At 32.4% G+C, this 23808-nt stretch overlaps 1 protein-coding gene and 1 long non-coding RNA gene across 3 annotated transcripts in view; one reads left to right on the plus strand and one right to left on the minus strand.

Moving 5' to 3' along the window:
* LRRTM4 (leucine rich repeat transmembrane neuronal 4) overlaps window positions 1–23808 on the minus strand; it is a 649649-nt gene that overhangs the window by 624422 nt on the left and 1419 nt on the right. For both annotated transcript variants that reach the window (XM_081796657.1, XM_081796658.1), the window contains exon 2: window positions 21160–22706. In XM_081796657.1, coding sequence (XP_081652783.1) covers window positions 21160–22706 — 1547 coding nt within the window. The remainder of the gene's footprint in view (window positions 1–21159; window positions 22707–23808) is intronic.
* The window catches only part of LOC145715916 (uncharacterized), a 396987-nt gene that overhangs the window by 175734 nt on the left and 197445 nt on the right, over window positions 1–23808 (plus strand). The gene's annotated exons all lie outside the window — the stretch shown is intronic.

The raw sequence follows: 23808 nt of genomic DNA on the forward strand, positions 1-23808 counted from the left end.
GTCAGACTTATTCCTAAGCAACTTACATTTTTTGATGTTATCATAAACAGCACTGGTTTTTATTTTTTTATTATTAATACAGTAATACAATTGATTTTTTGTGTAATAATGTACACTGTAACCTTGCTAAACTCACTTTTTCTGGGAACATTTTGTTGTTATTGTTTTTGTGGATGCATTAGATTATAGATGATCATGTCATCTACAAATAAAAGTAGTTTTTATTCTTATTTCTGATAATGGATACCTTTTATTTCTTATTCTTACTTTACTACACTGGCTAGAACTTTCACATTATTTTGAATAGATGGTGAGAACAGACACGTTTGTCTTGTTCCTGATTTTAGGAAAAAGAAGCATTGATTTGGCACTATTATGGGTGATTGTTACTAGTTGATTTTTCATAGATGTCCTTTATCAGGTTGAAGAAGTTTCCTTTTACTCCTGTTTGCTGATTTTTTTTTTACGAGAAATGTATATTGAATATACTCAAATGCTTTATCTACATGTGCTGAGACAATTATATGTTAATTATATCATATAATAAATTACATTGATTGATACACAGATATTTATACCAACCATACATTCCTGGAATAAACCTCACTTGGTCATGATTATGGATTTTTTGGGTATGATTTACTAAAATGTTTATAAAATTTTGCACAATTTTTATTTGGTGTATTTGCCCGTAGTTTTCTTCTTGTAATGTAATTTGTCTGCTTTTGGTGTCGGTGTAGTGATGGCCTAATTGAATGAGTGAAAGTGCTTCTTCCTTCCTCTCTAATTTTCTCTTTAATCTTCTTCAACTTGTGTAGAATTTGTATTATTTCTTTCTTCAATGTATGATAGAGTTTATAGTGATACCACTTACACCTGGAGTTTTACTGTGGGAAGGATTTTAAGTACATATTTATTTAATAGACACAGGGATATTCAGGTTCTTTTTGTCTTCTTGAGTAAACTTAGGTAGTTTTGTGTCTCTCAAGGAATTTTTAAGTTATGTCTAAGTTATCAAAAAGATGTCTATAATATTCCTTTAATACTCTTTTAATATCTTTATAATCTGGAGAAATTTCACCAGTCTCATTTTTGATATTGGTATGTGTGTGTTTGTACTTTATTGTTGTAGATCAGTCTGACTAGAGTTTAATCAATTGCATTCCTTTAATCAGAGAATAACCTTTAGTTTCACTAATTTCATTATTTTTCCATTTTTTAATTGATTTTGACATCTATAATAATTACGTTCTTCTGCTTACTCTGGGTTGATTTGCTCTTCTTTTTTCTATTTTCTTTTAAAGATTTTATTTATTTATTTGACAGAGAGAGACACAGCAAGAGAGGGAACACAAGCAGGGGGAGTGGGAGAGGGAGAAGCAGGCTTCCCGTGGAGCAGGGAGTCTGATGTGGGGCTCGATCCCAGGACCTTGGGATCATGACCTGAGCTGAAGGCAGATGTTTAACCATCTCAGCCACCCAGGCGCCCCTCTTTTTTCTATTTTTTTTTAAGTAGAAGTTGAGGTCATTGATCTGAAGCCTTTCTCCTTTTCTAATATAGGCATTTATTCCCTGTAAATAATGGCTGCAGTTTTGCATTTTTTTTTTCCAGAGCCTTCTTTTATATCTCCTTATGTCACAAGAAGTCAAGAAGACAAATATTTTAAGTCCAGGTCTACATCCACATTCACCACACACACACGCGCACACACATACACTCACACAAACACTAGACAGATGATAGATGATAGACAGATAGATAGATAGATGATAAATAGATGATAGATAGGCAGACTGATTTATATGGAACTTTAAATATGTATATAAAGAACAATTATAATCATATCTTATATAATGGTGTATTCCAAAATAAAACCACATATTCTGTCTATGCTTAAATCACTGGTAATTTTACAGACATCACTGAAGATTAGTGATATCCGGGTAAAGATGTAGGATGTTACAAGCATAGTAACAATACCACAGCAATAGCTAGCATTTGTTAAGAGCACTCAATGTGTGCCAGAGACTATGTTATGTCTTTTACTATGTGATGGCTGTATTAAAACCCTATAACGTAGACATAGTAACATTATTTTATAGGTAAGAAAACAGGTTGACATAGGCTAAACTAATCTGCCCATAATTCCAGAGCTAAACATGGCAGGGCTAGTGTTTTGGCTCAAATCTTTTTGACTCCAAGTGTTTCTAAGGGAAAAAAAAATCATTTTATTTTTAATTTAAGACTTTCCATGGTACCAGTCTATGGCATTTGTTCAATTTTCATTACTGTATGTGAGCCTAAAACTCAATTGGAAGAAATCTTTCATCAAGAGTTTAACCATATCTCTCCCATATAATAGGAGAAAATTCTACCGTCCGTGAAAATTGCTTCCTCCAATAGAGCAAGTCATCTGAGAAACCATCTTCTTAGAGATTGCAGAAAATTACAGAAATGTCTCTGTCAGTCCCCAAGTTCTTCCTGAGGCTAGTTTCTTCTATACATTTTGAATTGGTGTATTAAATCCTTTTATTTGCTTTTCAGTTTCCCCTTGATTCTTGCTTTACAGGTCTTCCACCTTGAAATGAGCGTAGGAACCTTCTTATTAAAATTTTTCTCCTTTCCGTACATAGACAAACAAACATAGTCATAGCCTTAAATTCACTGATGACTGACAAACATTAAATATTCTTAGGCCTGACAGGTGCTATTTGCCCTAAACCCAATTACTCAGAAACCTTGTGGGAAGATATATTTCTTCATGCAAAATTCTCTAGGTCTGCAGTACTATTATGGTGGTAATAAAATCATTTCTTTTTCTTTCTTTTTTCTTTCTTTCTCTTTCTTTCTTTCTTTCTTTCTTTCTTTCTTTCTTTCTTTCTTTCTTTCTTTTCTTTCTTTCTTTCTTTCTCTTTCTTCTTTCTTTCTCTCTCTCCCTCACTCCCCTCTCTCCCTCCCTTCCTTCTGTCTTTCTTTCCTAGAATATTTTTATCTATACAAATTTATCTATAGAAATTTGTAATTTAACCTTGGCTAAGAGTCACAATGAAGCAAAGCATGCCATTCTTATCATCAGCAAAATCCTGACACCACTTTATTAAAACCCTAGACACAGAAATGCCCTCAATTTTGAAGTGAGCCTGAGTTTACTACCAGTCTCTGCATAGATTACCTCCCACTCCCTACATATGACATCAAACTCTTTAAGTTTTAGGATCACTAGTGAACCTTCCTAGGCTACAGAAATGTATCCCTTACCTCTTCGAGAGCAGATTCTTTGTACTATATTAGTGGTTCTCAATCATGGCTGATTTTGCCCACTCCCCCAAAGAGTTACTTGGCAATATCTGGACACATTGTCAGTTGTCACAACTGGAAGAGGGGGATTGCCGCCGTTACCTAATAGAGACAAGCCAGTCATGTTTCCTACAAAGCTCAGGTCAGACTCCATCTCCCCCACCACCAATTACCTGGCCTCAAATGTCAACAGTACTAAGATTGATAAACCCTGTACTAGATCACTTCCTACATTAGGAGTTTCAATCTTTGTATGGAAATGTGTCCGTGGGAAGTAGAGTTACCTAAGAATTTACAAGACACTGAGGAAAATTTTACTGGTTCTAGTTCTCTACATACTTACCTGAGTCTGCCCAGCTATGCTAGATGTTAATTGTGTCTCTGGGATGCAAAGACATAAAGGCATGATGAGAACAAAGAATTCAAAAAAAGCTTCATCAGTTGCCTAATTCCACCATGGTTTTAGTTCTTAATCCCAGCTTTGGTAAACTGGTAAATCACAAAGACTGCTTTCAGCCCTTTAAAGCTCAGAATCAATCACTCTAACTAGGTAACCAAAAGAGAACTTTTGGATCAAATCTATTTTATCTGTCTAGAAGTGTTAAAACTCTGAATGCCTCCATAGATACTCTGCAAACTGTAGGTGTCCATAGTCCTATTAATTCCTAATGCTTGGTTATTTAGACATGCTGCTTCATGTAACTACCTAGGTTACTTGCCTCTCTTGCTCTTGAAGGCATATGAGTCGGCCTAGGCTTCATTAAATACAACTCAGAAAAATTTTAACAGACCACCTTTCTTTTTGCCCCAAACTCACATGCTTATTTTGGCTTCCTTGTTCTCTCTAATCAAAAAATAATAAGAGCTAGAGGGAACCTAATTTAAAAAAATACTAAAGAAGAAAATGATACAAGAGCACCTTGTCTAAGTCTACTTCCCACTCATTGGAGAACTGCTGCCAGGCTGTATTCTTGCATTCTTTTCCCCCAGAAGAGCCTTATTGTCAACTATAAATACTTCTCAATCACTCTGAACATTCCTCGATGTGGGCTCAAGTCATCCACAGTAATGCTTTCCTCCTCAAAACTATTGTGGAGGTGAGTGAAGAGAACGTTGCTGAGCACCCTCAGAGCTTCCTAATTAGTCAACATCATTTCAAAAATTTGACTAATAAAATAAAGAATGTGAAGCTTAACAACTGGCATGGTTGAGAGATAATGAATAAAAATGTCCTATTTATTAAACCAAAGAAAATATACTGAAACACAATTGGAATTAATATTTGGAATATTATTGTTTCTGATTACAATAGGCACATTAAAAAATATACCCCCGACCCACAAATATACACAAGTCTGCATTAGATGGGTCATAGCAAAAAACAGATAGAAGAAAATATTGAAATATAAAAATTCATTATATTGCTATTAGGAACAAAAATAAAACAATTATTATATAGAGAGAAATAAATGTTCTCCTTTATGCAGAATACTTTAGTATTTTACAGTACACTTAACTCACAAATAGAAATTAGAGTTTTATCATATCCCAAGGTTAAAGATTTAGAACCTAACAGATATTAATGCGCTCCAGATTATTCTTTAAAAATAACACAATTCCAATAAATGTATCAAAGAAATTTTATTAGAGTACTGACATAATAATTCTAAAGTTCATCTCCATAACCTCAAACATCTCACTTGTCTACCACTAGAGAATCATTTTAATAAATTAAAAACAAAGAGGTAGATTTTTATTTGCTGTCATGAGGAAATATCCAAGATATATTACATGAAACAAATAAATCCAAAAGCATACAAACAGAACTTAAATCAGTACAGCTAGTATAATATTATTTGAGAAGAAAAATGTATTCATTTATATATGCACAGAAAATATCCAGAATAATACAGAGCAAAGTGTTAACAATGATTTATTTCTAGAATATGGTTCTGGAAAGGATAAGAGGCAATAGAAAACAAGATAGTGGGAAAGAACCACTTTTATATATGTATATACATAGTGAATTTTATAATATAGAAACTGGGTAAAAATGATAGCCAAAAACATTTTTAAAACATGAATAATGAAACATAATTTAATCTATTATATTAATTAAGCAGTATGATGAAAGGATTAGGAAAATAAAAATAGAAGAGCATGTGTATTCATATATATTTGTATATATATGGAAACATGTGAATACATAATCCATGCACATAACACATAAGTATACATGCATAAAAATATGTATCTGTAAGTATTCAATGCTTTTTAAGTTCACAAAAATAACATCTCATAGCTCCGAGTAAATGATAAATGAGTTTGGGAAAGTGGGTAACATTTTTGATAACAAAAGTTAGTTGAATTAATGATTTGCATGCAAAAAATAAAACCATGAAACTATTAGAGGAAAATAAAAATTATTATTTATTTAATATTTTCTGGAGATAACCTTTGTACCATACAAAGAGTCAGAAACAATAAAATAAAATATAGAATTTAAATATACGAAATTAATTTTCTAATTACACAGTCAAAATCCCACCTAAAATAATTAAAAGACAAATGACAAGCTCTGAAAAAACCATCTGTGATGTTTATAGAAGCAAAAGGATTAATCAACTAATTTAAAATCAATCAATAAAATTATGAATTGGCAAAGAACATGAACATAAAATACAGAAAGTAAAATATACAAAGGCCAAACAAATATAAGAAATTATATATATAGTCAGTAAAGTGATGAACATTAAAAAAAAAAACTTTTGATCTCAATTGGAAAAGATCACTGCCAAAATTTAAAATACCATTATAAATTTTTAATCATTAAGTATATTTAGAAAGACATAGTGCAAGAGTGGCCATCTTAAGTTTCTTTATTCCCACAATGTCAAAACAACCACTAAAACAAAACTGGAACCTGTGTACAGTAAAGTCATATACAATATTATCCACTAACTAAAATTATGTTGTAGATGAATACTTATTGATGTATAAATATGCTCACAATAAAGTAAAAATTACAGATTATAAACATTTTGCAAATTTATATAACAAAAATACAGAAATATGCTAGGAAAATGGCAAAAAAAGCTATATTATTTTTTCTCATTTTTGCCCTTACATTTTATCATGTTGAACATGAATTGTATAATAAAATGGCATATTAATGAAAAAAGTCAGTGAGGAAAATGTATATTACAAAATGGGGTACTTCAAAATCTATACCCTAAAGGTAATCCATAGTTTTAAACTTCAAATAATGAAATAAGCTTACTAATTTCTCAGATAAAAACTTATGAAGAAACTTTTCAAAGAAGAGAATCTAATTATTTTTAAAAGTTAGAAAATAATGAAGAGATGTAAAATTTGGAATGCAATCATTTATTCATTCAGTAAATATTCTTCCAATAAACATATAATACATGGAATGAGGCACTGGAAATACAAAGACAAGCAAAAATAGTCATATATTATCTGCCCTTGAGTACACAGAACTGGAAGATATTAATCAAATCATTATTTAAAAAAAAGTGGTAGTAAGCAAGAATAAAATACTGTGGTTTGACAACACAAGAATTTCAGCAATGGCTTCTTGAGGAGTTGATAACTAAGTGGAGTGAGTAGTACCTAGGGCTGGGCTTATACAACAATGTTGTCAAAGGAGAGAGCACAAGGAATAAGAGGGAAAGGAAAGGGGGTCGGGGTAGAGAGTGTGGAGGCCTCCTGGGATGGAGATTTGAGAGCAAGGGGAGTGTGATGAGAGAAGATTCTGTAAAGGCAGGGCCAGGTTAGTCAGTGTTTTTAAGGTCATGTTAAGTGTTTTCATTTTTATTCTAGGAACAGGACTCCACTAAATTGCTTTAGATTAAGGCGACCAGCTTTCATTTCAAAAGATGCACCTGTGTGCAAAGTAGAGAATAAATCCAATGGAGCAAGAGATCAGTTAGGGAGATTAAACAGGACAAAAAGGGGCTCTATTGAAGACAGAATGGATGGATTTAAGAGATACTTAAAAGGTAAAATCAACAGGACTTCATGATGGATTTTTTTATGGAGTGTAAGGATGAGGATGGGGTCAAGTATGGTTCCTTTGATTCTGACTTACAGAAAAGGATAGTTTCATTCACAAGACAAGGACCACTGAAAGAAAAAAACAGGCTTGGAAGAAAAGACCATGGTTTGGTTTGGAAATGGGTTACAGTATCAGATCTTTGATCAGATGCCAAGTAGCAAATTGTTATACATGTGGGGGAACTCAGAGAAGAGGTCAAGTGATTAAGGAATACCTTTATTAGTAGTAAAAAAAAAAAAAAAAGGTATATTGTATATGTCTCTCTCATTCAGAAAGAGAAAAAGAGAGTGAAGGAGGGAGAGGGAGAGAATGAATGAATATAGGGGTGTAGAGAAAGTGCAAGGATGAAGCCATAAGGAAAACATAGTATTTAGTTTACGAAGGATATGAAAAAGGAATATGATAAAATGGAAAAAGAATGGCCCCTATATAGAATTCCAAGGAGAACATTTGAAAAAGAAAGAAAAGACCAAGTGTTGAACGTTAAGATATCAAAGGTAAAGCAAAGAATAAAAAAGTCATCAAATTTAGAGCTAATGAAGTCAGTGGCAAACTTAGCAAGAGCTGTTTTGATGGCTTTCAGCTCTGATGACAGACTGTAGTGGGTTGAAGAACTAAATGATTGAGGAGGGAAGGCAGACTTGAGTAGAATCTTTTAGAAAGATTTTCCATGAAGGGGAAGAACAAAAAAGGGCTATAATAGAGGAAGATATCAGGTTAGGAGACAATTCTATGCAGTTTATTTTGAGGAGTAAGACTCCAGTGTCTTTAAAGGCCTATGACAATGATCTAGATTAGGAGTCAGCAAACTATAAAATATTGAGGCAGCATGTTGCCTGTTTTTGTAAATAATGTTTTTTTGGAATGCAGATGTGACTTTCCTTTACGTATTTTCTATGGTTGCTTTCATGCTACAATGGCAGAGTTAAGTAGCTGTGACAGAAAGCATATGGCCCACAAAGTCTAAAATATTTACTATCTGGTCCTTCACAGAAATATTTTGGTGACCCTGATCAGAGTAAAGAAATAATTTGGCTTTATAAGAAAGTAAAAGGTAAGATAAGAACGATAAGGTACAACTACTTAGAACATCAGAGCATACTGGTGGAGGGATTCATTTAGACAGAGGTGATGTTAATACCTTGCAGAAAAGAACGCTGATATAATTTGAAGGTCTCCTCCAATTCTTTTTAAAATATCAGTAAACCTGAAAATGCTTAGCAATTATGAACAAAATAAACAGAACTAAAATATAAAACAAAAAATTAGACTAAAGAAATTTTACATCTCTAAGGAATTTACATTCTTAAGGAAAAAGTGCATCTAATATCTAATGATCTAAGGATTTTATTCTGGATTTTAGGAGTATGGATCAAAGAAACTCACCTGCCTCATTTACAGTTTCTAGTACAGTGGTCCATAGAGACTGAAAGAACAAATATATGACTAGAGAAGATGCTTAAGAATAAGTAATTACATAAAATAAAAATCATTACATATGTTACATTTTCAATGATATTTGTATTTTTCTAGGAAACTGTAATTCAACATTCTGATTCAAGGACAGCAAAAGGCAAACAAATCTGAATAAAATCTATGTTTTCTCAGTATTATATCTCCAAAGGGACAATACAAAGGGAGTTTTCAGTGGTTATTTTACAAATTTCAAGGAAAAGATAATGTCTATATTATTTTAACCATCTCAGAGCTAGAAAAAGAGATATTACGAAATATAACTCAACTGATAAAGAATAATATTGACCATTCTCCATTTTTAAGAGAAATTTTAAGATTGCAAGCAAAATAAAACTAAATCCAATGAGAGCTGATTTAAGAAAGTATACTACGAAAGAAATGCCATAATTCCAGAAATGCAAATAACATTTAAAAATAGGAAATAAAATATGTAATTCATAAAGCCAAAAACTAAAAACTGGGAGGGAAAGATATGCCTCACAAAAAAAAAAAGAAACCACAATTCCAAAAGTCATTTAGTGAAACTTAATGTCTATCCTGATAAATGAGTATTTTATAAATGAGACTATAGGTATAATGATAAATATGATAAATAAATTTTACCTAAAACAAAGTATTGTATCTGCTATTGTACACACAAGCATTGAGCCTAGCATTAATATCTATTAATGAAGGCAAACAATACATTTTTGTGTAATAGATAAGTTAATGAATAAATAGAATGATAAAATGGACAAAAATACAAAAGGTCATCCCATTAAAATTAGGAACAAAAATATTGCTTAAAATCACTGTAATTGTTTGATATTCTAGATTTAGTCAATACAAATAGAAAACTAAGAAAAGTTAACTATTAGAAAGTTAACACATTTTGTAGTTTACAAAATTATTTTTGAACTAAAAATTTCAAAAAAATTAGTCTCCTAAAATTAATGGATTTGGTCAAAATGTTGATAATAATTTTATAGGCATCTATACACTTATGATCTTATTATGCATTAGAATTTTAAAATAAAGCAAATCAACTCATTTTTATTGGGGACACAAAAAATAGGTAATGCAAATTGAGCTCTATGCCATTTCTATGTCATCCATACATTTCCCTTTGACAACAGTAGAGATATCAATTATTTCCAAATTGATTTATAGATCCACATAATCCCAGTTGTGTGTGTGTGTGTGTGCGCGCATGTGTGTGTGTGTGTGTGTATGCGTTCAGGAAAGAAAAGGTTAGAGAGAGAGGGAGGGAGGGAGAGAGACATGGAAAATTTTATTTCAAATAAAAATAGCAAAAGATAACCAAGAGAGTTTTTAAAAATATATGTGGAATTTAGTAGAATACTCCTTTATAAAAATTAAAATATATCTTAAAACCGTATTAGCGTAAAAATATGTTTCTGATACAAGAATAGAGAGTGAATCCATGGTAAAAATATAGAAACGACAAAAATGACATGGATACATGAAAATTTTACATTAATATTAGGTAAAACACACTGACAAAATCGTAATTCTTTAGTGAGGAAAAAACAAGTTAGGTCTATATTTCACATTATATACTAAAGAATATTTTAAGTAGATTAAAGAATTAAGTATAAAAATAAACTTATAGAGGAAATAATCAAAACACAGTGAATGTTTACTTACATACAGGATGTGAAATGCCTTTCTAAAAATAAAAGCAATGCGAGAGAATATAACGAAAACTACTGTTGACCTCATGGACTGTTCATATATCGTATTTCAAAATAAGAAATCCAACAACACAGAATATTGCACACAAAAAATTCTAATGCACTAAGGTTAAAGATGTAAATATTAAACACTAAAAAATAATGTGTCAACTTATTTTTAAAATAAAATATAATAAATAATGGTGTATATATGGGGAAATGTTAAATCTTATATAATGCATGTGTTAATACAAATAGATATATATTTTTGAGGGGGTAATGTAGCAATATGGCTAAAGAAGTTTAAAGTTTTCATTCTTTTCACTATATATTTTCTCTTTGAGGAATCTACCTACATGAAGAGGTCATTGTAGACCTCTCTAACAGTGAAATAACTCAGCATAAATGTCAACAAAAAAGAAACCTTAAGTAAAAGATGGCACATTTTAGGAATGTAGTTTCAACATACAGTATTTTAAGAAGTTATTCTATTCATCACAAAATGTGAACTTTAAAGTAACAATATATAAATCCATATATACAGTTTTCAATGCCAAATTAATTTTATAAACACCTACAATACACTACCTGTGCATATACTAGAAGTAAAATAGAATTTTAAAAGTATTATCACTGCATAGTGAAAATTTTTGATAATTATTTTGTTTTATTTTTATAAGTAACCTGTTTTCAACATTTTCGAAAGAAGCATTCATTTATAACTAGAAAATAATGTAAAATAAATAAGATACATCAGGTTAATGCACAAAATTGTACCTCATATTTCAGATTAATATTTATCTTTCTAATTGTTTAGTATCTATAAAATAGAAATATTCTGACATTGATAAAATATATTTGCATATGTAGTTAATAACTATGTTCCAATAAATTTTCTGTAAGAAACGTAATGAGAAAGAGAATGGATACTATTGTCTTTATAGGCCAATGATCTTTGCCAATGTTCATGTTTTGGTGGAGATTGTATATACATTTTCAAGGAAGATGCTATGCCAAAATTAAAGGAGCATAAATTTGGAATATTGATTTAAAGTCATCTCTTATCATCCAGTCATTTGAGGAAACACAGAGAGACAAAGAGATTATGATTTGCAAAAGGTTAAAATATTATATTTATAAATAATATTCTTTTATCTTTCAAGTCTCAAGATTAGAATCTAAGCAGCGAATCTCAAAAATTAAAAAAAAGATTCTGGTTAGAGTTCTGTAGACCATATCCCAAGAATATGAAATGGATTGACTATCTGACAACTGGGGAAGGGAAAGAGTTTGAGCATAGTAAGGTCAGGGTTTATGACTCTGGTCACTCTATGCTGCAGGTCAGAAATCACAGTGAGAATAGGTACCACTGACCTGGCATTCCTACTTCAAAAGGAAAAATGAGATCCCCAGGTGGCATGGGCCTAGTGTCAGCACTTAATTGCCAAAGACAAGTTAGGCATAGTTACCATAAGAGATGGTAAAGTCAAAGCAGTAATCAAAATAATTTGACTCAAGAGACCCATGGTGTTGTCTATTTGATCATGGTGTCCCTAGGAAAAAAGTACATAAGTACTAATTCCTACTTGATCAGTGTAAGTAGGTCAGATCTAGGTCAAGTGAACAGAAGCATAACTTGAATCACAAAAACATTGTCATGGCCCCATAATCAATTCCCAGACTTGAGCCAGTTTACAGATCCAGGAACATTTAAATGAAAGTCAGATCCCCCTGAGCAAAGACGAAGCTACACTGTCAAAATGTATACTCTTAATCTCTCTCCTAGCCTTTCCCAAAGAGACAAACAGCTATTTACCAAGGTGACTAGGCATTGGGGAAAGTGGCGTAGTTTTGGGGGCTTACTGGAAATTGACTTGGAAGGGACACTAATTCCTGCAGATCCAAAACATCACTGTGGTCCCAGAGTTAGATTATGGGCTCACGGTGACTGATGGAGTTTTAGCTCAGGTCCATTTCACAGTGGGTCTAGTGGGTCCAGTGGGTCCACGGCCCCATCCCGTAGTTACGTCCCTAGTTCCAGAATACATAATTGGAAGAGACATATTCAATGACTGGAAGAATCCTCATTTTGGAATAATTCTGCCTTTCCAAACACAAGAAAATAACTTACTGTCTTTTCCAGAAAAGATAAAATTTTGTCTTTTGTCTGTGGGGTATTTGTTTTGTTAAGGACCTGCTCTAGTGATGCCCTTTACTTAACAGCACACAGTGGTATCACAGGAGGTATTATTCCACGAGGAAACATAAAAAGAAATGTATTTCACATTAAAATACATTACAAATATGGGGACCAAAATAGGAATTATATAATAATCTATTTATGCAAAAATAAGAGCTCATATTATATTCAACAAAAATAAATACTTAAATACATCAAATCATTAAATATTATATATTTTTGCTAGAGAAATATCAGGTCTTCTTAAAAATACATATTAACTTCTTGTTATGCATAAACACTTTGGGGAAATTAAAACTGCCTCCACTTGTTAAGAAAATGAACTGAAGGGCAATACTTGATCAGAATGGAAATTAAGTTGTTTCTATAACGCATTTCTTCTTTAGAGTTACTACTACTAAAAGAACTGTAAATGCTACCTTCTTTGAAATGTGAATAAAATGTTCAGCCAAGGGAGTATTTTACAAATCCTGAGGTATTATTTATATATTAGTGTGTCTGGTACCCAAACTAAATTACAGCTCAGACAAGGGACTGAAAGGTCAGGTTTATTATTCACTTTAGTAAAAATGTAACCACAACACTTGTTTCTACATCAGGGAGTATTATAACCATCATTATAACTAATCATGACAATGAAAATAATACAGCCACAATGTATTTTGCATTTTTCAGTAGACAGTAGGGCTCATGGCTAATAATCATTTATATTTACACTGAAGCTTTTTATGGAGGAGTTCAGAGTGGTTTTCGGATAGTAGCTCATTAATCATTTCAAGAAGTTAGCTGGAAAGTTATTATCCCAGTTCAATAGATGGAAAAATTATATCACAGAAAGGTCAGATACATATTTACTTGTCCAATATTACAGAAGTAAAGTGAGTCAGTTTCAAATCTCTCAGACCTTTTTTTCACCCCTTGATCTAACCACTGGACCAATGCAATTTTGGCCCATACTATGGTGTGACCATCAACCTAAAGTACTTTAAGGCTGACCTCTCTGCTATTACTTTTACAGACCTATAAACACAGAAGAAAATCACAATTTTTCATCTGTGGAGATCATACTAAAAAAGACTCAGACACAATTAATTTCTATTTCTATTTCTTTTTTAAGTCTTATTAGAAATATTTAACAATGTTGGTGTCAATTTAAAATTATAAATATCAAAACCTTAATAGTGAAATGCATCATGATTAAATTTATGCTGAAACAAACAAGCAATATTTTCAGGGCTTCATTCTAACATAAACACATTTAATAGGAGTTACTGAAAGGAAACAGGAAATCAACTTTTAATAATTCCTACCCTCACAAATAATTAGATCACTAGGAAAAAATGAAAGGACCAATGTGTCAATAAATATGACCTGAGAGAGGAGGGAGCAATTAAAAACAAGCACAGAAATTAAACTCAGACTGTTTCTTGTTTGTTTGTTTTAAAAAATCAGTGTAATTTCCATGCTTTATCTGATGATACTTAAAAGAAGACAGAGAAACAAAATTGTTATCCTTTAAAATGAAAATATACCATGAATGTGAATGAAATAGAACTGACTTTCTAAAATAAAATAATTTCAAGTATTTTTCTCTTTGTCTATATCATTTACTACTCCAAAATTAGCATCTATATAGTTTTGCACTAACCTTGAAAATGACCCAAAAGTGAAATCAGTTTATAACCCTACACATTCCTACTTGGAAGTATATAGTTGCTCATGAGATCCTAAAAAAGAGTGAGTTTTCTTAAACAAATCCATCTATTATTCACTTTAGCTTGTCTGCTTTGAATATTTAAATATGCTGTAAAAATTTTGTTTAGTTTTTAAACTCAATGGGATTTGAAGATTTCAACCACTGAAATATTAAATAAAAATGACAATTATAAATTTATACAGGAAATTTTGTTTTAATATTATAGTTACTTTCTTTACCTTAAATTTTTCTTTTAAAACCATTGTGATAAAAATGTGTAATGTAACATTCTTCTACTAGAAGAATTCACATTTTTAAAAAAATAAAAGAAAAAGATGACACTTCTTGCTAGGTTTAATGATTATATCTTTACCCTTCTGAGGTCTGAGAATTCAGTAAATATATAAAAGACTAAAGTGAAGGAGGAAATAGAACTTTCCAAGAGATGGTGATGTGGACATCCAAAAATCAGAAAACAATCACGATAAATGACAGAAGAAACAAAATTTTGTTGATGTCTTTAAATTTTTCTAATGCCTCCGCAAATATTTACTTTTGAGGCAATTCATGTGAATTGGACAAGTAATAAAGAACAGTGTCTATTGAAAAGTGTAATATATATTACTTTAATATCTGTGTGCAACATACATCTTAGCATTTTAGAAATATTTATGTGGGATATATGGGTGTTTATTTGCACATGGTTGTTTAAATACAATTATATTTCAAAGTTACTTTTGTATATATTTAATAACACCATATAAAAATCTCATTGCCTTATACAAATAATAATGCTAAATATCATAATCTTATTTAGTTATGCATGGGTTTACTACTTATCTGGTATCCAGGCATCAGTTTTTGTTCAATGTTTTCCTTTTAGTCAAACTTATTAAGAATTTTTGGACAAGATTTTTTTTTCTGATTTTTAAAAAATATCCTCACCATTACTTTAACCATTCATTAATGCGTATCAGTTTTATTGTCCTTTCACTCCCAAACTTTAGGTTTACAAGTATTATAAGATTTGACTTAAAGTCAAACATCCGACTCTTAAAAAACAATTTTACCACATCTATGGTTGTTTAAACCTTAATTTCTCTTGACAATGAAAGCATTATTTTTTGAACTATTTAGCAGGAGTATGAGTCATAGCGTTTGCATATATTGAGGAGTTTTAAGCATATTAAAGCTAGTGATTTTGATACCACAGGAAATAGTGTGCTTTTTCTCAACTTTCTTTAATTGACAGCTAAATTTTTAATGGCTTATGGAGTGCCTACGAAAAACACTCTCATAATTTCTCTTTCATTTTAACAATACTGAGATTTTATTAAATTGACCTGATAAATGATACTTCTTTTGGTACTATAAAAAGCAATTTTAATTTTAAAACATATTTAACATGACTTTCATGCTTTTCACTGATCCAAAGACATACTAATATTTCAGAACTCCCAGTCTGGTGATATACAGGTTGCCAGTGTTTCACTTTGATTTAGTGATTCATGAAACTCTAGAGACATGAAAATTCTGATGAGTCACCAAGTCCCCAATGCTAATATTACTGAACAACTTCCAATGCATAAAGCTATCTATAAATGTAATTCCTGATAACTAGGATGAGTAGATTTTATTCAATACAGAAAAGTCTCCAGAAGAAAAATTCTGAAATTATATGAAAATTACTGGGGTGTGTCAAAAGTGGTACATTCCTAAGAACATAACATAGTCAGACTTTTCAATTTGGAATCTTACTAAAATTTTGCCCATGACATGCTAAAGCAAACTTATTCTAAAAACAGTAACTGAACCCCTTATCATCAGTTTAAAATCTTTCCTAAATTAACCATGTCAGGCTTTCTTGGAAGCTATCACTCTTCACCACTACCATTTGCAGATTCTAATGAAAACTCTATTCACAAATAGATTTTAATTGAATCAAATTCAGACAATAGATTTAAAAAAAAAGTCATATTTTAAATGCTTTCAAAATAACTAGTTACCTGGCAGAATTTAAAAGATATATAAATTTGTGTGTGTGCTTGCATGTGTATTATGTATTTTCCCCTCAAGCATAAAGAAATTACAGTGTTCCTCACCTGAGCACGCCAATTTTTATTAACTCAAGAAGTTCTTTCTTTTCTCACTGACAATGAATATAAATAACAGTTTTTCCTCCATATCCTATCTTGCCCTTTTAGTCCTGGGACTGTCTGCAGACAGTTTACAAAGTTTACTAGGCTGAGGAATGCTTTGAGTTGGGATATATTGTGCTAGCTGCATATACTCATTTAGTGATGGGTCACAGAGAAATGAAGTGACTAGCCCATAGTCACGCCAGAAATGGCAATGTGTAATTTAAATTCTGTTTTTTGAAAAAGAACATTAAGACTATCTAAACATGAAATACTAATAATTTTAGAGCGGTTTAAACATTTAAGAAGTATGTTCCCTAACAAATTCTGATAATTATAACCCAAGATTCCTTCACAAATATTTCAAATGTCCAAAATAGACAGGAACTTTAATGGAAATATATTTCTCTCTCTGTGTATATGAACACATACATATACAAATTCATACACACACATATACACACACATAAATATACTTTATGTGACTGTACAAAGTAGAGTTTCAGTTACAACATTTTGACATAAAAGCAGTAGTAAGCCACCAAAATGACGTTTATTTTCTATAGTTTTGTATTGGAAAATATGAGTTAAACAAGGATATTGGGACTGCTTCACTTAGAAATCCTCTTTGAACACATTACACTTTAAGCTCTTGGAAATTCATTTAGTATAGTTTAAAATGCCAATTTCTAAAGTGTAAAAAGTTAATAATCCCTCTTAAATCAATAGTTAGGATCTGACATAATATATTCAATAAATATAAACTGTTAGAAATGGTCTATACCACCCACTGCACAGCAGTGAAAGAAATAATGTAAGACAATTACAACCATTATATTTTACTTGATTTTGAAGAATTGTTAACTAAAATATCAAATATTTGGAAAATATATATCTAATGTCACCTATACTCCCATTCTCCTAATGGCAGCCCTCTTAGCATTATGGGATCATTAAACTTTATATTTCAATTAGTTAACTTCTAAAATACTTTGGATGGACGATTTCTTTAGAGACCACTTTCATTCACTCATTCATTTTAAGGTTTTACCAATTCTACTTTTTTTTAATTCGCAAGACAAACTTGAACTGTTCTCTCCTCTCCTATATTCACAATGACTAGTTTTATAAAGGTCCTTGCAATTTTCAATTGATACAACATATCCTAGAAAAAACAGGTATTCAAAATTTTGTTCTGTATAACTTTTAAGTAAAGTTTTGGTAGGCAGAATAAAGTAACTTCATAATTCTTGTAATATTTTTAGTGAGATAAACCTATGCAAAATTTCACAAACTATTTTCAAAAGTATGTATTGCAATTTTCTCTCTCTCTCTCTCTCTCTCTTTTGCAATTTTCTCTTTTAATAACACTTTACTAAGCTTTAGGCAAAGCTGTTTCCTTTTGGCTTTAAGTTCTTTCTGAGCACATATTGAGGACAGACAAATTAAATGATTCAGTTCAACCAAGCACACTGCTCCACTCAAGGTATGATGATTGAGATGTAAATATCTATTAGAATTGTGCCATATATCATATTAATTATTACAACTATCTACTCTATTCTTCTTTTATATATATAAGAGATTTTTACTGCCTAAGGTATTATAACATTCTCCTTCAAAGTCTGAGCATAGAATGGGCACGTGGCCAAAGTTATTCACTTATTGAATGCTGTATTTGTGTGTTAGCTCACAGACACCATTCTAATTAGGGGTCTTAATATTTCTATTTTCTTCTTAAAAGAAATAGACAAAATGAATATTTTGACTATATTTAGATCATGATAACTAAATATAACAGTTGTATAAGTGGAATTTTCAATTTAATGCAGTTTTTTTTTTTTTTCAAGGCACTGTCTTAGAAAATTAGCATTTAGTGCTAAGTTTTCTAGTTAAATATTTATGGCTTTATTGGGTAGAGTTTGGTGTTTTGAATTAAAAAAAAGCCTACCTCACAAAATTGTATTATAAATATATTAATGATTCTTTATTTTTCTAAGCTACTGATATGTGAGGTTTATGAAAACACCAGGCTAAAACTCAGCATACCTCTATAGTCTTAAAAAATCATAAACTTGGACAAATCACTCCTCTCTTGGCTTCATTTTGTACAGAAATTTTCTCAACAGGAGAAATTTTACTCCATGGTGACAAAGACATAAGGGGAAGTTATGGTTGTCATCACAATTTCTAATAATTTGCTTTTTCTCATTTCTTATGTCCACCTATAACTCTAATAGATTGAACATCCCGTCAAAAAGGGGGAGTGGTTGCTGCAATGTTCTTATGTACTTGTGTTTCAAAACAAGTTAACATTCACTCAAATGTAGCTTTATTGGACCCCTTGAGTTAATGATCTTAAATGTATAGCCTACCATTTTCCACTTTTTAGGGCATGGAGAGTTTGATCTACTTCAGCAAGGCTGCCATTTCAACTCTCTTCATTACAATATTTAATTAAATTCTTCATTATTTAATGCCTTAACACCACATTCATCTCTAACAAAGCCACTGCAATTTCATGACCATAAACTCCCCTCTATATAACATATAGTATCAAAATGTGTTTTGAAACACGTTTTTATAGAATAAAACATGTTTTTATTTTGTTCCTATCATGGTAAAGCCTAGGGTCTTTGAAAGAATAATCTCTGGGACTGAAGATCCCTGGAAAAGTTTTAGAACCACTATACTCAAGTCCTAGTTCTTTAAGAATCTTTCTTCTTTCTTGGTGATTATTATAAATAAAAATCACCTTTCTACTACAAAAGTCAAGAGAAAATGAATGAATGGACCTGGATTTTCCTTTTCTTTTTATATTATTAGCCTTTAAGAGGATCTCAAAATATAAAGAGAACTTAGAATAAAACAAGATGAACTTGTTTTACTATATTCATGTATATTATATAAATATCAACCTGCAATAAAAGCATCAAGCCTTGTTAAGGCTTTCATATAAAATTTTTTATTCTCTTTAATTTTTAAGATCAATTGCTCATACAGGTTTCTTTTAAGGATTTATTTTGGGGATTACTTTTCTTATATCCAATTGCACACAAAAAGGAGAAAATGAACTCTGTGAAGAATATCTCAGTATTCCAAATTCTACTAGGTTTGAGAATATTTCAAACTCAGTGCCTTGTCCAAAACATTTTCATTAGCATCTGCCTTTAGGACTACAGAAAGACTGGGTATATATTAACAAAGAGCAAATTATTTTTTCCAACTGTTGTAACTAGTAATAAAAGGAAAAATTCTCATTCAATACTCATGAAAACTTTACTTTGAAAAACTAATCATCTAAAATCAGATATTAAGACAACATACTGCCAGAACTGTCTCTCTCCATTACTTTATTCAGCAACAAGGCCTTGGCAGTCAGTCTTTGTACTTTTTGTCAACTTTACCAAGCAAAGAACAATTTGCATCCAGTACTAACTTATCAACAGGTTGGAAATATTTGTCTATTTCCTACTCCTAAGCATGTTACTAAAAGTGATATTTAAAATTAAATAATCAGAAACTGGATCCAAATATATCCTCATGAAAATGAAAATAATGTAACATGGAATGCCTTCATTTGAAGCTAATGTTACAGAAAGGGAAAATACCCAGAACTCAAATCTCTCTCTTTATTTATAAATATTTGCATCACTTAGTTTTGGATAAGTTTAACAAGAATACACATTATTTCTTTTGGGGATGACAGCAAAATTGACAAACAGTCCCTGTTATGCCTGTCATTATGTTATTGCTAAATCATCCACAATATCATGACCTGATTTTAGTTACCAGGGACATAGCGAAAACATGGAATTTAAGTATCATTCTGATTACATACAAATAGCCAGCACTTAAGAAAACCTATGAAGAGTGATCTATGTCCAGTAATTAAAAAAAAGAAAAAAATGGAAGGAAGGAAACAAGGGAGGAAAGAAGGAAAGAAGGAAGGAAGGAAAGAAGGCAGAAAGACATCTTTAAAAGCCTAACACAATTACACAGTAGGCCTCTGACATTCTCTATGCTGGTATAATAACTAAATGGCAAGTAACACAGAAACAGTTATCCTTGTGAGATTCCTGTTGCATGCTTTAATTATAACTAAAAATTTACAACAAAATCAACCCTTGGGTAAATTGCTCTTTGGTTTAAATCTTCATTACCTCCTGGAATTTTGGTAAAATCACTTTGTTTTTAAATTAAGCCGGTCCCTCCTTCTTTACTCCATTACAGAAGTCAAACAATAAGAACCAGACATTAATTTTAGAATGAAAAGAGTTTTGTGTATATGTGTGTTTGTAAGTCCAACCCCTGTATACAAACTGTTAAAAAACAGATGTTTTAACATAGTGCTTTATTCCAACTTAATCTCATCCTTGAATGAACTTCCTTCAAGTTTCAACCATTAAAAAAAAAAAAAAAAAAAACAGTCAATTTCCTGGTGGTTGTAATTTAATTAAGTAACCTTTCACACTGAGCAAAAACCCAAAAGCAAAAGGGTCATTAATCTTTCTAGTGATTAGAGACACCTCTAGAGCTTCAAACATTTACCTCTCCTTCCCCGTAGTAGAAATGCTTTTAGGAGGATCATGGTTCATACCTCGCATTCCCTGGAGCCAGAGATGGTATATGTGCAGGGCCCAGATCCATTAACGGATATATCCATGGTCTCAGAGTTTGTAGGCTTGTAGTCCACATAATACTCCTGTAAAGGGGAATTCATTTGTCTTTCAGACTCTCTGGTCTTTTTCCGCCGCCTCTTCATAAGAGAGTGTTGCTGAAGTTGTTTCATGCTGGCTGGGTAGCGTTTCCAAGACACATAGATTACCAAGAGGATCATGGCCACCGAGAGGAAGAGAGCCACACTCCCTGCAATAATTTTGTGAAATGAAACATGCTCATATTCTTGCTCTGTGCCAGGAATCTGAAACCCTGGGGAAGGGCTTGGTGTTTCAAGGGTGGGCTGGGTGGGGTCAGATTTGGAAAATGTAGGTTTAGGGATAATCAGAGGCTTCTGGGGCGTTTGGGGTACCAGGTGTGATTTTTCTGTGTTGACCACCTGAACTTCAGAGCAGATATTATATGTTTCCACTGCATCACTAACCTTTTCACCCTGGATATGCTTAGGTCCTGCACATATCATGGTGCTTTCCTTATTTCCTTTGAAATTCTTAAGCCAATAAAATAGAGGACAAATGCTCCGACTGCATTCCCACATATTTCCAGACAAAGTGATGGATATTAATGATATCCATGCATTGACAGTTTCCTGTGAAATGTTGGTAAGCTTGTTGGAATCCAAATTCAATTTTTGCAAATTGGGTAGACATTTAAATGTGCCCGGCTCAATTCCTTGGATGTCATTCCCTGATAAATCCAAGTTGTGTAAGGAACTCCAAGTCCATGTCAAGCCTTGGCTAATGGAACGAATCCTGTTCCACTGTAAGTAAATTGAGCGGAGATTGAAGAGACGTGGAAAATGAGCAAAATTGATCTTGGAAAACTGATTGTGCTCCAAGTGGAGCTCCTTCAACTTCAAGAGGCCAGCAAAAGCATTTCGGGACAAGCTTCGAAGACGATTGTAACCCAAATCCAGAAAGTCAAGATTTCGACAGTCTTGAAAAACTCTTATCGGCACAGTCTTTAATGAGTTAGATCTCAGGTGCAAAATGATGAGTTTCCGAAGACCTTTAAATTGTTCCGATTGCAATGTCTGAAGTTTATTGTAGGAGAGATCCAGATTGCGGAGATTGGGAACCGGGTGAAATGTTTTATTGTGCAGATAGGTAATTTTGTTGGAGCTTAGAATTAATTCTTTCAGTCTACGGATCCCTTGAAATGCATCTTCATCCACTGAGCTAATGTAATTATGGTCAAGATAAAGCCATATAAGCTGGTTAAGGCCGGCAAACTGATTGGATTTGAGTTTCTGAATGCTGTTGAACCTTAATGATAAGCCTTGTGACCCTCCAGAAATGTTCTCAGGGATATCTGCGAAAGCATGAGACTCACAGTATACAATTTTGCCATCACATCTGCAGTTCTTTGGGCAAGCTCTCTGAGCCCCCGTGAGCATAACAAGCAGAAGTGTAGGAAGGAGCACTAGCACCACACGCATGCCTCTCAGCTGCGTAATTAAACGGAAACCTACAATATTAAAAAGAAGACAAATGCACATTGTAAAGCTATTAATATAAATCACCACCAGCTTACCCGCTATCAGGGGCATTTCATCTAGTGTAGTAATGAGACAGTTGATATAAGAACAATGTATTTAACATCTGAAGTCTTATTTTCTTCAGTGTTGCATGTTTGCTATAATGAGGTTTCCTTCTTTCTTCCTTGATTTTCGAATCACCACAGTGCCGTGGAGCTAAAGAAAAGCCTTCCCGAGTTTCATGAGTTCATATGTTCATCAACACTGAAAAGCACACAGCTTGTCTTATCCCTTAATGCCAACACTGTAATAACAACAATATTTGGCTAGTCACTCTGTTGAACATCAGTATCAGAAGGAAGAGTACCAAGTCTTCTGGTAATGGCAAAAATGTGACTTAGAAAACCCCATACTTGAACATCTTTCCTAGTTGAGCAAACAGGCTTTGATTTGACAAAAGAGCTTCAGTAAGCTGTCAAGGTAACCCAAGTTTGCCCTGCCTGAAATTGTATCCTTATTGCATAATGGAATAACAATGCATGAGCTCTGAAAAAATGGCATCAGGACTAGTATGGACAGCCAATGAAGCATAGTATGAAGACTAATAACAGTGCAAGGTACTCTCAATGTGTTAATAAGCATATATGCTCTTAGCATTCAGGAAGATCTGCCTACTGTGCCTCCAGGGATACACCAGCTCAGAACCCTAACTGCTGATAACGCAGAACAGTCCAAAGTTAAGATTGTCAAATTCTTATTAAATATTTGCATAAAATGCAAAATAATCTTGTGTAGTATTAGTTTTACTGTTATTTTTAAGGTAGTCGTTTTTGCAAATTTGGGGGATAAACAAGGAGTGAAGCAGTAGACTACTACCCCCACTCTCCTCCATCCGGACCTGCACAAATTTCTCACTGACTTTTTTTTCTTTCTCTCCTACCTCTATTAACTTCAGAAAACCTGCAAAGTTGCAATGTACTGGCACTGGTGCTGCATTTCCAAGTCACAGCATGGTAAGGGATTTCTTTCCTCTGTCAACAGTGGATTTATTATTTCTTAGCGGTTGGCGGCGGGGGGGGGGGGGGGGGGGGG

The sequence above is a fragment of the Leptonychotes weddellii genome, chromosome 10 (genome assembly GCF_054177405.1).
Source record: "Leptonychotes weddellii isolate Sample4059 chromosome 10, ASM5417740v2, whole genome shotgun sequence".
Taxonomy (NCBI): Eukaryota; Metazoa; Chordata; class Mammalia; order Carnivora; family Phocidae; genus Leptonychotes; species Leptonychotes weddellii.